This window comes from Aspergillus pseudonomiae, assembly GCF_009193645.1.
Source record: "Aspergillus pseudonomiae strain CBS 119388 unplaced genomic scaffold BDV37scaffold_86, whole genome shotgun sequence".
NCBI lineage: Eukaryota > Fungi > Ascomycota > Eurotiomycetes > Eurotiales > Aspergillaceae > Aspergillus > Aspergillus pseudonomiae.
Window position 1 is genome coordinate 117,802 of NW_022476078.1, and position 15,386 is coordinate 133,187.

The window sequence follows — 15,386 nt, forward strand, 5'->3', positions numbered from 1 at the left end:
CGCCCAACCTATTTTACATATCCATTAGTCCCCGCAGTCGCGTACTAACAGGCCTAGTAAGTAGTGCCTTTATCAACCTCAAGACCCTGAAGATCAGCCACCGCATAGAAACCTACCTAACCGTTAGTACACTGGGATTTAAGACAATGTGGGGGAAAATTGAATCTAATTTTGCGTAAGTTAGATAGAAGAAGTCGATCAGCGCATGTTCTTCTTGATGGCTTTAGATAGACTGCTCGTTTTAAGTGCTGATCAAGTTAATCTAGTCAAGAATGCCCTAGTCCGCAGTCCGAAAAGTACATTCAATCCAATCTGTCAGCCCCAAGAGAGCACATGTAAATGAACCACGGATCAAGTCCGCCTCCCTTCGCCCCATCGGCTATATGAGTCGTCTCACAATAGCGGAGACGTCACCTATACCTACATATTGCTATGTAATGTGTACGAACAAGATGACTCTGCTTAAAGTCTCTCGAATCCTTGTAGTCCAATCATTTGACAGTTCACGGGAGCATTGTCTTGACAAATAATCTTGTGTGGTGGGTGTGGGTTTGATGTGTCAATGTTGCAAGGGCAACGTAATGTACGCTGTCGAACTACAGGCTAACTCGGGAGGTTACTAGTTAGGGTAAGTGGTTACTAACGGAGTAGTCTCTCCGTCATTCCCCCAAAGATGGTTAGATTCAAATTACAGAACCTACTACAGAGACGTAACGAGTTTAGTACTAGTACTTTGTACTAGTACTAAGAAGTGCTACTCCATTACTCCATCTCACTAGTTAGTACTGTACCTTAGAAATGGAACTCTGATCCCACCGCCATCGTCATTGACTTCTGAGGAAGACTACTTCTTTAGTACTAGCTCGTGAGTGGTCGAGCGCTGCAAGCGGTGTCAGTCGAGAATCCACCATTCTTTAGCGATTGCACCAGTTGAACGCCGAACTCCTAGTTTAGCTGTCTTTAGTAGATAGACTAGCTATCCACGAACCCATAAGATTCTTTGGGACAACCATACATAATGAAGCTGAGGCCGACTAGAATTTTGCCATTGAAGACGGAGAAACAGCGATGCTGGGATGACAAGGGAGTATGACTAACTCGCCCACTTGGTTTCAGATTTGTCTGGCAATATGTCTCCGTGTAATACGATGTAATACGTACCAGGAAAGACACTGGATACCCATGGATGCACTTATAGGTACCCTACCAACAGTTACCTGCTCCGTAAGGCAGTGAAGGTAGTAAGTCGCCTCCGGTAAGGTAGGTTATTATTACTAGAATGATGGAAGTCCTTCCTTCCATGACTCGATTCCGCCAGTTTGCCCAGTCTTTCCCCCCTCCATCTCTTTCCGCTCTTTTCCCTGGTGTTATCGACTTATCGTGTTGTCTTGTCCTTCTGTTTACCGTCTCCTCTATCTAAAATTAATCTTCATACTTCTTCCTCATCATTCGAACCATTTCGCTGAGTCTCCATCGGCAGTATTACTAACTCATTGTTACGTGCCGCCACTGTTCCCGAATCCGTTACGGTTCCGCAGAGAAATCCAAAGCGGGACAGCATCCGAGGGTGGACACTCACTCCTTGTGTGATCCCGCCCAAAGCCGCTTTCGAGGATTCACTCCTTCATGCTTGGGTTGTCAGAGACGCTCAGTCCTCCTCCTCTTCATTACTCTCCTTCCGTTGGGGAACACGATCGCACATCCTCTCGGGACTCGACCCCTGTTACCACTCCACTCGGGTTTGGCGTACCGTCGCGCAGGGAAAAGGTCTCTGATTGTTCGTGGCCTCGAAACTCATTTGGTCTCCTCGACGACCAGTCATCGTATTTCACCCCGACGAAGTTATACTCGCAACCTCAAGAAGACTACGACTTCCCTCTTTCCCCCTCGCCCCCTTTGACCTCGGGCATGATGAACAATACAGCAGCTCCAATTGACATCGCCACTCGCCAGACCTCGGTCTCTCCCCCTGGGCAACAGGCGTCGAATTTGACCTCTGCTCTCCAGAGAGCTGGAAATGGCGAGCGGACCGGTAGCATATCTCACGCGGGCGGCGTTGGAATCAATATATTCAAAGCCCCACCACCTCGTAAAGACTCCATCGGCGCAGCGACCGCACAATGGGGTAATGGCTCGAAACCTATTTCCATGTCTGGTTCCAACCGCGATAAACAGCGCCGTGAGTCATTGGCCGGGAGCCTGGTTGGCGGTATGAGCTGGGGGGGTGTTTCTGTTGGCAGTTGGATACGCGATGAGTAAGTTCTCATGGGTGCGCGGTCGATATCCCACATGGATTTATTATCGGCATCCCACAAATGCGCCTGACATGAGTTTGAATGGCTTGAAACTAATATCAAGTGGTCTAGTATTTTAATGACTGGCACATCCCCATTTACTTTCCAGTCACCTTCATTTCATTCGTCATCTTATCTCCCAAAGCTGGAAGCCAACTTCATGCGAGACTTTTCTTGCTGTGGTGTGACATTACCTACTCTTCACGATCTCCTACAGCACTATGAAGAAGCCCACGCCACCAAGTCGCCACACCAGGGGCATCGCCCAAGCCAAGCTGACGGCCGGGCTGCTTTAGCTGCTGCTGCTATGGCGCACCAACAGAATCAGCAGAACAACAATCAGAACCGTGGATTACAGCCCGAGAGCACTCAGCGGAAACTAAATCAGAGCCAGCCGCCTCAGCAGCACTCCGATATCGATGCAATCGATGATATGGAGTTGGACGAGCCGATGGGTGATCATGATGCATCGTCGCAGCTGTTTTCGCCTCAACCACAAAATGGCAACCAGGGAGGATTTGGCCATTCCAATCAAAGGGTGCCTCATTTGAATCTGTCGATGCTGCCAGGACATCAGGGTTTCAAGGGATCTCAACCCGGCACCCCTGTGGCTTCTGGTCGCCCCCTGTCGTTGCAGAATAACCCCACTGTTTCCTCGGTGAATACGCCGACTTTGATGTCGAATCCACTTCAGAACTCTCAGTTCCGGTCAACGCCCGATTCGTCCACACCGGGAACCCCGGCCGAACTTGACGAGAGCGTGCTTGGCGGCTTCGGTGACATGGGGATGCAGACCAACAACATGATGCAAGGCCAGGAGCAATTCGCTCGCTTTGCTGCCAACAACGATATGGTGGATCTCTGTATTGACGAGCCGGCGAAACGTTTATTCAGCCCGACCGGGGGAATCAATACACCCAATGCTCATTTCAAGCTTAGTGGGGCACAGTACGGCCCAAATAGTGAAATTGCCCGCAGAATCAGAGAACAGCAACTACTGGCCGGTGTTCCCGATACCACCGCATTGCTTCCAAATGAAGAACCAAAGCCTTTCCGTTGCCCTGTTATTGGCTGCGAGAAGGCGTACAAAAACCAGAATGGGTTGAAATATCACAAAGCTGTAAGTTCTTCGTTACAGGATATGACTCTCCACGGACTATAATTAACAAAGCATCGCAGCACGGCCATAACAACCAACAATTACATGACAATGCAGACGGCACCTTTTCCATCGTTAACCCAGAAACCTCGACGCCGTATCCTGGAACACTCGGCATGGAGAAAGAAAAACCATACCGTTGCGAGGTGTGTGGCAAACGTTACAAGAACTTGAATGGTCTCAAGTATCACAAATCGCATTCTCCGCCGTGCAACCCTGACTTCCAACTTGCCGCTGGCCGCAACCTGGCTTTCGGCGGAGGAGTCATGCAGGGACAAAATATTAATGTTGCCGGGGCTGGTCTACCTGGTATTGGTGAAGAGGGTCTTCTATAGAAGGTCTCGTGGTTTTACAAAGCTTGAAAGATATTGCTTTGCCCTTATCTTCAATTCCACATAATTCAATTCGACGATTTGACAGCTTTGTCGCGTGACATACGACTTTATGACCGGTTCGGTGGTTTGGAGTTACGTTTGGTATGAACGTCCTGTCGATCGCGGTTCTTTGGGGCCGCCGCGATTGATCTGATAATGAACAGCCAGTCCTTTTGGTGCCCTCGAAAGACTTCCGTTGAGATACACTTACGAGTTCCCGGAACGCTTGTCGGTATATGATTTTCGGCTTCTGTTGTTTTCGTGACTTTTTTTTGCATGTTTGGGCTTTGGGAAGCAGCACCCGGTGTCTCAATTACCTCTTGTCCTCTTATCCCCGTGATTGGCATTATTAAAGGACTTTATCGATCCTTGGATTCGTGACACTCAGGTGAGGTTGCGTTTTTTAATCTCCGAAGATAGCAAATGCGGGGATCAAACAAAGTTGGAACTCACCATCGGGTTTGATGTGTCCTTCGTTATTCATCTTCAGACATCTGGCCGCCATTTCCCGAGCACCATGGAAGAGAAAAAAAATGGCATACCGGCGTCGATCCTGTAGATAATGGTTCCAGGCCAGAGCTTGCTTTCTTGTTTTTACCTGTGCTGGTGGTGTTTATGGAGAATCTGGGGCTATAACTTTTTCTTGATATGCGTTGACCCCTTTTGGCTTGTTATTTCTTGATAGAGTCTTCTTGATTTGCTTGATTCCCATGGCTTCGTTTTGTTCTGCGAAAAGGAAAAAAGTTTGGAAAATATTGCTTGGATGCCCTGTCACATTTGTTAAATGATAAACTATACTTCCTTCGAATTGAAGCAGCTCTGTCTCCATTCACCATTTTACATTCAAGACGAAACATTAATACGTATACATTTTGCTCGTACCGTGAACGACAATCCGATGGCTTGTTTGACACTATAGAGCTCATTCTCTGTGCTTGAATCCAAGGCAAAAAGCCAACAGCATTCCAGGTGAGATCGGTCTCAATTCCTGACTGTTTTGATTGTCAGCATACTCCGCTAGTGGCAGACTATGGATGATACTACTGGGTCTTGGCTGGGGTGGATTGCAGAAAACACAGGTCCCCATTTGAGTCCGAATGTGATACCGTCACGGTAGTAACTATGTATTCACATATCAAGGTGTATGTACTCCGTACAGAGGCCTGAGTTTTACGCATCAGGAGGATCGGCATTATTTCCTACTGGTTCCATGCAAGGTTTAATAGTGAGGTAAGGACGAAGCATGTATTCCGTAGCTCAGCTGACCTGGTCACGATGTAGAGACAACAAAGCAAAAATCCCATTTGAAAGTAGAATTATTCTAGTACACCAAAGAAAAGAAATAGCCATCCCCTGCATAAAGCGCCATGTGCATCCAAACTAAGGGTAACATGAAGAAGATTAAAGTCTCGTGCCGCAAACGTCCTCATGTACTTCATGAAACAAAAATCATTGAGGGTTATTTCCGCTTCCACCGACTACCCTTGGGAGTCATCGTGTGTCCGTACTGTGATTTGCCTTGGTTGAAAATGGTAGACAAATAGGAGAAGGTTTTTACAGATTGGGAAGATGAATGAACATGGCTAAAACAAATGAAAAGGGTAAAAAAAAGACAGTAAAACGGACGTCAAGACCGTGTGGCTACGGGGGACAGAAACACTGCGTACCTACCACTCGAACTCGCCCTGACCCTTGTGGAAGACATATCTGTTGAAGTCAGCAAGCTTGTCACAGTACTTCAGGTGCTTCTATGGAACTTACTCTTTACCACCAGTCGTCAGAATACCGTCCTTCAAGGTGCACTTCCACTTGTTCTTCACCCTTTGGACCTTATCGTACGTACAGAGCATCACTTGGCCGACGGCATCTTCCGCTTCATGGTCATCAGCAACGAGGTCGTCTGGATCATCGAGGTCGGAGTTGATGGCATCTTCATCGTCTTCATCCCTCTCATCATCGCCTCCCGGGCCGTCATATTGGGCTTGGACTACTTTCGAAGAAGACGATGCTGAGGTGCTTGGGTCCGAAGGGATCACGGCATCTGTCGCAAGTTCACGGGCAGGTGCTCTTGACGAGTCCTGGCGTTCCTCCAATGGCAGCAGAAGGCCTCCTCCCTCGAGCTGAAGCATGCGCTGTTTCAGATGTTCACGAAGAACCCTGTCGCCTTCTCCGTTCTGACGCTCAGCAGCCTCACGCCTTCGCGCAACCTCTGCTTTCCATGCTGACAGTGCATCGTCGCCGGCACCGTCTGTCTGTGTGTTATTCATGGGGGGTTGAGAAACAGGAGGGTAACCTGGTTCTTGCTTGATATGTGGCGCTTGTCCATTTGGAACATGCGGTAAATTCTGGGGACGGGCCTGTCCTGGCATTGCCATGGCAGCCTGCGACTGGGCCTGCAACTGACTGACCGAGTTGGCAGCGGCCGCGCCGTATCTCTGGTGTAGCATGTTGGCAGCACGTTCTCGCGCCGATTGGGCATTTGGAGTATTCGTAGGCATCATGTTACTCATAGGGGGCAAGCTGGTTTGGCCGTTCATACCAGGCTCCGTCTTGATGTGTGGCGCTTGGCCCATGGCATTTGGTGCTGCCCCGACCGGGGTGGGGACCTGTAACGGAGGCGCGGTGCCAGGCATCGGTTGCGGCATCGACTGCGGAGGGGGGACATGTTGTTGAGGGGTTTGAGAAGGAGCGGGTCGAGGAGCATTAGAGGGTACGGTCGCACTGGGAGGGAGGATTTGATTCTGGTTCTGAGGCTGAGGAGGGGCTGGTTGGGGTGGTGGGGGATCCCAAGGGAAATGAGCGACACCCAGGGACGACAGTTTTTTTTGCCAGCTCTGTGCAGGTAGAATTTAGTTAGATAGTGGAACAGTCAATAGAAAGGTTATGAGACGAGAATAAAAGTCCAAGTAGAGATAAATCAATGTGATATGAGGCCAAGGTTGACAAAGGGTAAGCCCGAACTATAGATCGAATGAATGAGAGGGACGATGAGGAGGCTTGGCAGCCTTAGGCTCCCGCGGGTAAAATGTGAGGAGTATAAAGGGACCTCAAAAGGCTGACGCTCCCCCAGAGGCTTTGCCGCCTCCCGCAACTCTCGGACCCCGCGTTTGGCCGAGGGCCATCGTAGCCAACATCAGTTCCCCCTTCGTTGGCATTTTTTTACCAGGAAATCCATCAAAGAAACATCTCCAATATCAAATTTCTGTCTAACTCACCTTCCGCAAATCTAGCAATGTCTGCTGGTCCACTCCACTTTCCTCAAAATCCACCTGAGAACCATCGCAGACTTCCTGGATGACACGATCGAACACCGTGCCCTATGAATCATCTGGTATAAGCCAATATTCTTTACAGGGACAGACCCTCACTGAAGAAAGCTAGCCAACGAAAAGAGAAAATATCTGCTAATCCTTCCTAGGTCTCCCAGCTCAGGCAAGCTAGGGCTCTGTCAGATAGCACTCACCACCTGCTGGTTGGACATGGTCGCTGGGGCAGAACTTCGTAGACAGGCCTTGTCAAATCAGGTAAATCACCACGGTCTATCCTTTGTCGACAAAAAAATCAAACGTGCGAGCCTATCACTTCCGGGATGTAAGGTGGAGGTGTTGTCGTTGGCTTATCACCAGGGCAGGTGTTCCGTCGCAGCGGTCGGTTGCCACGAGCTAATGCGACGGTAACCTCCAACAATCAAGTTCGGGCCTGCTTCGGTAGCTCAGGACTTGACCGGCAATCGTATGCAACCTGGCTATGTGGTACGTGAAATCTTTCGTCAAACCGCCCGAGAAAACGAAGGTTGTTGGCAAGGAGCGCAGGGACAGGCGTGCCTGAGAGGGAATTGAATGAGGTGAAAGTCGTAATCTTCGGGCGAAATCCGTCCTTGTCCTGCTTAGTCACCACCCGCACCCTCACTAAGTTAGCGCCATCGGCCCTTCAAGCTTATCTTAAGTAGTCACGATTTTAACATTAATTGTAGGGACACAGGAGTAGTATAGTAAGTCGACTGTCCCCGAGGGATTGACCGTCTTACAATCAATCTATCGTCCAATGTCAAGTGGTACTAGGATAGTTTGTCATCAATTCTAATAATGTGCTATACAAGAATCTTAACCCAAATATACCGTCTCGCCTAAATACAGTGCTCCAGCTAAGTAACGCCAGCCAAGTGTGATCCAACTCCCAGTGATATACCCAGAATCCACGCAGTACCCAATGAAAAGCGAAACAAATGTACAAGAAAACTACGCAGCAAAACTAGCGGATAGTCATGGATTTAGTCATTTGAGCCTTGCTTCCAACTCCACCCTCACGAGACGCCGATGCACTAGTTCCTGGCTTGCGTTCAAAGACCTTCCAGAACTTCAAGCTCTCATCCGCTGCCGCGGTAGCCAGAAGCTGACCGTCGGGACTCAGGCAGCTGTGCAGAACACGAGTCTCGTGTGCCGGGATCTCAATGTTGCGGACCAGAGTTGGGTAACTCCAGATGCTCAGGGAGTTATCGGGGAAACCACTGGAGCTAACAATCTCCCGGTAGTGGTTGCTCCATCGCAGGCTGGTGACTTGGGAACCAGTATCGATGCTGTTGGTACGCGCACCCGTCGTGGTGTTCCAAAAGTGAATATGGCGATCGTATGATCCACCACCGGTGGCAAGCAAGTTCAGTTGCCAGGGACACCAGCTGAGAGCCTTAACAGCAGCACGGTGGTTGGTCTTGGTGAACTTGGGTGCACTGAGAGACCGAGCATCCCAGATATTCACCAAGTTGTCATTTCCGCCGGTAGCCAGCTGAGCACCATCGGGTCGCCACTCGAGGCCACAGACTTCGGAGGTGTGAGATACAAGCTCAGCTACCTTGTGCTGAGCGATGCGGACATCGTGGTTGAACACAAGTCCGCTGCGAGCACCGGTAGACAAGGTGTGCTTAGACCAGCCCATGACACCAACACGAGAGTCATGGCCAAACATACTTCGCAGCTTAGTACCCTCTTCGACATCCCAGATCTGAACCTCGCCGGTGCCCAAGCCCACACCAACATAGGCTCCATCGCCACTCCACTTGACACTGCTGATATACGTATCCGGAGATGTCTCCAGTAGGCAGCTAACGGACCCTGTATCTGCCGACCACACGTAAACATTCCGCTCAAGGCCGATGGCAACTTGGTTGCCAGAACTCCAACCCAGGAGATTAAGATAGTAGTCATCCAGAAGCCCAGGCGCATCCAAAACACGCTCGGGAGCAGTTTGAACCCTTCTGCGGAACTGTGCCGACTTAGATTTAGCAGGCCTAAGGGGACGATTGTACTGAGCACGCAAGTCAATGGGTTTGGACGATTCCGGAGGCGGTGGCTTGAAAGCAAGAATTCGAGTATTCAGATTTACACCGCAAGCGTCAGCCAATGACGATTCGTAGGCTACAGCATCTGGTGCGGGTCTGGTATACGAAGAAGATGATGATGTTGAGGAAGTCTCGCTATCCTCGAGGCCGAGGTTCTCAAGAGCCGCGGTGATATCGTCTTCCGTTCCTCGACCACCAATGTCGAAGGCGCTCGCGGCACTTGCAAGAACGGTAGAGCCCTCGTTGCCACTAGTCTTGGATCGTTGGCTCTCCTCGGGCTTTGCAGTTCCAGCAGTTGCCAGTCCCTCACTGGCGGTCCGGTTGGGAATGAATCTGTCACCAGCATTGTGTGCAATGCGAACAGTGGTCTTCCCAGATCTTGTCGTACGTGTCGGGACCTCTTTCCGTACTCGCTCCTTGGATGTCGGAGACTGTGATGATGAGGGACCAGTACCAGCCAAAGCCCACTCCGAGACACCCATTTCTAGGTGCTTAGGCGACTTACGAATCCGGGCAATGTTAGACTTGGGAGACTCGCGGTAGCTCCGGGTTGCCCTGGACATGGACTTGGCAAAATAAGAGGACAAATTACCCCCGTAGACAGACTTTCCATGGTCCTTGGCGCCTTCCTGCTGACGGGGAGGAGTGAATGGTGAAGAGTGATTCGATGTCATGCTTCCCGCTCGCATACGTGGAGAAGGTGTGAGAGGCATGCGACCTCCAGCAGTCTTTGAAGAGAAGATTCCATGGTGGGTCTTGACCGGAGTCGATACTGTGGGAGTAGCCATATTCGAACAGGATTATGCCACCGGGGCACAGAAGAGGTAACGTTGAAGAAGTAAGGTCAAGCCAATGCGGTCATCCAATGACCTTCAGCCGGGATTATGGCTTAAGATGTACAGTAAAGTACTGAAAACAGCAAGTATAAACAATATACTATGCAACTATGAGATAGCAAGGAAACTGAAGAAGATGGGAGGAGAAGAAGGAATCTGGATCGGAAGACTTGAGGGATAGGGGAATAAATAGAGAGTATAGTTCTATTCTCCCATGGCAACGGTTACCTGAGGTACGGGTGCGCTAATCCTATCCCGGCTAGTCCCGTCTGCCATGCGGCTCTCGTGACGATCGTCTTGGCAACTTTCACTTTTTTCCAGCTTTTTCTTTTTTGAATTTTTTAGTCGCATTCTCTCATCCCCGATGTCGAAGCCTCTTTGTACGCCTTGGCATGATTTCGTATAACATGTAAAGAAAAGTCTCGTTATTTGAATTTAAACACCACCAAGAACTCCATTACACGCTCTTTCCCTCTGTGGAGCGGTGCCACAACGCTCTCCTTTCTGGGTGGCTCTGATGGCGCGGCAACCGCTCTCCACTACTACTCGGAATAGTAACGCTTCCTTTGCATCCGCGGCGTTCACGCAGTCCCACGGAGACCCACAATCCTGGACCGGGGCGCCGAGAGTCTCATTTCCGATGACTTCCCTGTCCTCTGACCATCAGACACCGCACCACACATTCCTCATGCCCCCTAGTGTAGCCGGCGGTCGCCGCGGTAGTACGGACTATCGCCCGAGCATAAAAAAGGCTCAGGGCCATATCCCAGCATGTCTGGTCAATGCGTCTGTGACGTATTGCGACAACGATCAGATCTACGCCTTCGGCGGGTTCGATCAGTATACTGATGAAGGTTCATAAGCGACCCTATTATCTGGCATGCACAAATTGCATCTTATGCTAATGATATGAATGTAACAGTGTACAACCACGTTCTGAGGCTGAACCTTAAAGATCTCCGCTGGGAACTTGTGGACAATTATGGCGATATTCCAGGAGTTCGCATGGGTATTTAAACCTGACCACATCGGTGTTCAACTATTTCTCGAGATCTGAACTAACCAAACTGTGCGAACTGACTAGGACATACTGCCACTCTCTATCAAGGGACCAAACTGATTGTCTTTGGTGGAGAGAATGAGCATCGCGAATATCTTTCCGATGTGGTCATCCTCGATATTACCACCTCTACTTGGACTCAGCCGGAAATCCGTGGACCAGTACCGCGAGGAAGGGCCCGCCATGCTGCCGTCATTTACGATGACAAACTTTTTGTCTTAGGAGGTGTAACTGGAGATAACAAAATCCTTGATGACCTGTCTTACCTGGACCTGAAAACATGGACATGGTCTCGGACCTGGAGATTTACAGCCCGCTTCGATCATACTGCCTGGGTTTGGGGCGGTCGCCTGTGGACTTTTGGAGGCCTTGACCCGGGTATGGAACGTACGACGGATATCTGGTGGCTTGATCTCAAAGACATCCAATCTCTTGGAATGACAACATCGCAAGGTACCGTAGACACCCCCGCGGCAATCGGCAGGAGTACTCATAGCCCAGACACAATGTTCAATAGTCCAGCACAGCAGCTCTCGGGACGGTCGGGTAGCTACGCAGCAAACTCGGGGAGTGTGCAAGTTCGCAATTCAAATCGACGGAAACCAATCGCTCCCGGTGCCATCTCGTGTCTTCAGTTCAAGTCTGGCCCTCATGTACCTGCGCTATTCTCTGGGACTCACTTCCAAGCATATGCGTCTGGCGTTCTGCTCGACTTGATAACTCCGTCGGAGACAGTGCGTATATTTGACTGTAATCTGTCGTCATTGGAGCTTGACTCGCTACGCTGGCAAAGATTGGCCGATGGACAGGAAATATTTAAAGCGGGTTATAGGTGGCATTACTGTACAGTCGATGCGAGTGGCACCAAGGCGTGGCTGTTAGGCAGCAACTCGGATGTCGGCGCCACTCCTGGAACCGCTGATGAGAACCACATGAGCGAAGTTCTTTGTATTGATCTGGAAAGGTACGGTTTACTTGGCAATGACATGACAGCCGCCTCGCCCGACCAAGACAAAGCACTACTCTCAGGACGATCGGGGGCATCTCCCTTATCTGGAATTGGTGCGGACCTGTCGGCTGTCTTTGATCAAGCGCCTGAATCCGGCAGTGGTGCCGACTTTACTATCACAGCCAACCCAGACGATCAGGTAGACGGTGACGAGCTCGCAGAAGACTCTTCTTCCCAAGCCCAGTCCACGTTTATACCTCCTAATGTGGCCACTTCCCCACCCATCCATGTGCATCGGATTATTTTACAGCTAAGATGGCCCCATTTCAAAAGGCTGTATTCTGCTCAGATGGTCGAATATCATTCGAAGAGGATGCATATTCCTGAGCCTTACTCGGTCGTTCGTGCATTCATCTACTACCTGTACACTGATAGCATCTCGGGTCACCCAGAATACTGTTCTGACATTGTCGATGTGGCTGGTATGCTCGTGATGGCCAATTTGTACGACATGCCTAAGCTACGAGTGTTATGTGTTAACCGGTTGAGTCGTGAACTGGACGTGGAGAATGCAGCGATCATCTGGGAGCGAGCCGGCCGGACGAATGAAGAATGGCTGATGCGCCGTGCGGCCCAATTCTGTCTCAGCAACTGGGGCCGAGTCGTACGCACCGACGGCTTCAAGTCTCTGAGTCGGCAGAGTTTGATTGAACTATGTGAGGTGGTTGACATGGAAGGCCGCGTTGTTGCAGGACCTGAATTGGAGATGGTTGGAGCGCTTTCTGCGGAGGGATTTGGCTCCGGCAGAGATCCTAAGCGGTCCCAGCTGGCTCTTGGCGGCACTATGGCAGAAGATGTCGATGACCTCGATGGCGACGAAATGGAAGGGATGGAAATGTCGTGATACAATCAGGTCCACCACCGCTTGAGCTCCATGTCGCTGCTTAAGAAATAGCGGTTGGGAGGATTTCCCTCGACTAACCTCCATGACATGATATAAGTAATGAGGTATGGATTACGATCAGCGAGGAGTTTCAAGACCGGGTTGCCATTGCATTTGGTGTCTAGTATTATTGCATGATTTAACCAAGGTGTTTTTGTTTGTTTTTAGTAGATGCAAATGAGAGGAGTTATTGTAGTTTCGACTATACCTATTCCAGGTCTTCGGGATACGGTCCGTGGAGCCGCGTCTGCTTTTAGCCCAGAAACAAGATGATATTTATCCGGAACTATGTACTTAACTCCTTTCAACATCCCCGCTTTCCCCTCCTAGTCTGGCTGGCCAAAATATTTAAACGTCCCTCAGTCTCTACAAATGTTGGTTGGGACAATTTAAGGAGCGAGATCCTGGGTACCCAAACACTTAATACAAGCATCAAGCAACTATCAATATGGGCTCCGCTTCAACCTCGACTCTTCCACCCGACTTCCTATGGGGATTCGCAACTGCGAGGTGATTTGATTGTGTCCCCGTGTAGTCATGGAGAAGTGGTTTGGCTTTGGCTAATACATGATGTTTAATTTTGGACAGTTACCAGATTGAAGGAGCCGTGGACGAGGACGGACGAGGTCCATCCATCTGGGATACATTCTGCAAGATCCCTGGCAAAATCGCCGGAGGAGCCAATGGTGATGTGGCTTGCGACTCATACCATCGCGCACACGAGGATATCGCCTTGCTTAAGGCTTGCGGTGCCAAGGCATACCGCTTCTCACTCTCTTGGTAAAAGCGTTACAATCTCTATGCATGCTCCTCATCCGCTTATAGCTTTATCTTAGGTCCCGCATTATTCCACTCGGTGGCCGAAACGACCCCATCAATGAGAAAGGCTTGCAATATTATGTAAAACTCGTCGATGACCTGCATGCTGCTGGTATCACTCCTCTCATTACTTTGTTCCACTGGGATCTTCCCGATGAGCTCGACAAACGCTACGGTGGTCTCCTTAATAAAGAAGAATTCGTCGCAGACTTTGCCAACTACGCCCGCATAGTTTTCAAGACGTTCGGCTCGAAGGTTAAGCATTGGATCACGTTCAACGAGCCATGGTGTAGCAGTGTTCTTGGATATAACGTTGGTCAGTTTGCTCCAGGGAGAACAAGTGACCGGGCCAAGAGCCCTGTCGGAGATAGTTCGCGGGAGTGTTGGATCGTGGGCCACAGTCTTCTGGTAGCCCATGGGGCAGCAGTGAAGATCTACCGAGATGAGTTCAAGGCCAGCGATGGTGGGGAGATAGGCATCACACTTAACGGTCAGTGCTGATCCGTCCCATGCACATGTACCAAGATACCTAACTAGTCTTCTAGGCGACTGGGCCGAGCCTTGGGACCCCGAGAACCCGGCAGACGTCGAAGCTTGTGATAGAAAGATCGAGTTCGCAATTTCCTGGTTCGCAGACCCCATCTACCACGGGAAGTATCCGGATAGCATGGTGAAACAGTTGGGTGACCGACTGCCGAAGTGGACGCCAGAGGACATCGCGCTCGTCCACGGTAGTAACGATTTCTATGGCATGAACCATTACTGCGCCAACTTCATCAAAGCCAAGACCGGCGAAGCGGATCCTAATGACACTGCAGGCAACCTGGAGGTCCTGCTCCAAAATAAGAAGGGTGAATGGGTCGGGCCCGAGACGCAATCTCCCTGGCTGCGACCCTCCGCGATTGGGTTCCGGAAGCTGTTGAAATGGCTCAGTGAGCGATACAACTACCCCAAGATCTACGTGACAGAAAACGGCACCAGTCTGAAAGGAGAGAATGACTTGCCGCTAGAGCAACTACTCCAGGATGACTTCCGGACGAAGTATTTCCGGGATTACATTGGCGCTATGGCGGATGCCTACACTTTAGACGGAGTCAATGTCAGGGCCTACATGGCATGGAGCTTAATGGAGTAAGTCCTTCCACTTGAACAAGCCAGCCAATAGCTAACAATTATTGCAGCAACTTCGAATGGGCCGAGGGCTACGAGACACGGTTCGGAGTGACTTACGTCGACTACGAGAACAACCAGAAGAGAATCCCCAAACAAAGCGCCAAAGCAATTGGGGAAATCTTCGACCAACATATTGAGAAAGCTTAGTGTGTAGGTCTGTTGTTGAAACTATATAGAAATGCACATGATCTCAATGAATTACTTGTTCCCCTGTAGGCATCTACAATCCTATACTCTCCTCCTACTTCAGAAGACATACATACACAAGAAATCCACACCTAGAGAAATCCCATCCAAATTCCCACTCACAAAACCCATTAAAGCTTTGCCCCACACCCCCGCAACAAAATATATTAAGCCAAGGAGACATCAATTGACCCTCCGTGTCAAATACAGTTAGTTAAGACCTCCCCCGCCAAATCCCCACAGCCCAATGATTAAATC

At 50.0% G+C, this 15,386-nt stretch overlaps 5 protein-coding genes across 5 annotated transcripts; 3 read left to right on the forward strand and 2 right to left on the reverse strand.

Moving 5' to 3' along the window:
• Positions 1-1,626: 1,626 nt before the first annotated feature.
• Positions 1,627-3,788, forward strand: BDV37DRAFT_287081 (zinc-coordinating transcription factor SFP1; the record flags this gene model as incomplete). The annotated part of the gene is made up of 3 exons (XM_032088048.1): positions 1,627-2,255; positions 2,367-3,414; positions 3,474-3,788. 3 exons carry the CDS (start codon positions 1,627-1,629, stop codon positions 3,786-3,788), a joined length of 1,992 nt encoding a protein of 663 aa, XP_031937317.1.
• Positions 3,789-5,257: 1,469 nt separating this feature from the next.
• On the reverse strand, positions 5,258-6,889 carry BDV37DRAFT_217179 (transcription initiation factor IIA large subunit). The gene is made up of 2 exons (XM_032080100.1): positions 5,589-6,889; positions 5,258-5,534 (listed from the first exon to the last, which is right to left on the reverse strand). The coding sequence occupies exons 1-2, from the start codon at positions 6,470-6,472 to the stop codon at positions 5,495-5,497; spliced, it is 924 nt and encodes a 307-aa protein (XP_031937318.1). The 5' UTR covers positions 6,473-6,889; the 3' UTR covers positions 5,258-5,494.
• A 1,000-nt stretch (positions 6,890-7,889) lies between these two features.
• On the reverse strand, positions 7,890-10,248 carry BDV37DRAFT_217173 (WD40 repeat domain-containing protein). The gene has a single exon (XM_032080099.1). It carries the CDS (start codon positions 9,948-9,950, stop codon positions 8,079-8,081), a length of 1,872 nt encoding a protein of 623 aa, XP_031937319.1. The 5' UTR covers positions 9,951-10,248; the 3' UTR covers positions 7,890-8,078.
• Positions 10,249-10,638: 390 nt separating this feature from the next.
• BDV37DRAFT_274835 (Kelch motif domain protein) lies at positions 10,639-12,911 on the forward strand (the record flags this gene model as incomplete). The annotated part of the gene is made up of 3 exons (XM_032085307.1): positions 10,639-10,852; positions 10,921-11,007; positions 11,083-12,911. 3 exons carry the CDS (start codon positions 10,639-10,641, stop codon positions 12,909-12,911), a joined length of 2,130 nt encoding a protein of 709 aa, XP_031937320.1.
• A 576-nt stretch (positions 12,912-13,487) lies between these two features.
• Positions 13,488-15,089, forward strand: BDV37DRAFT_274836 (glycoside hydrolase superfamily; the record flags this gene model as incomplete). The annotated part of the gene is made up of 5 exons (XM_032085308.1): positions 13,488-13,498; positions 13,539-13,730; positions 13,787-14,259; positions 14,315-14,900; positions 14,951-15,089. 5 exons carry the CDS (start codon positions 13,488-13,490, stop codon positions 15,087-15,089), a joined length of 1,401 nt encoding a protein of 466 aa, XP_031937321.1.
• Positions 15,090-15,386: the final 297 nt, after the last annotated feature.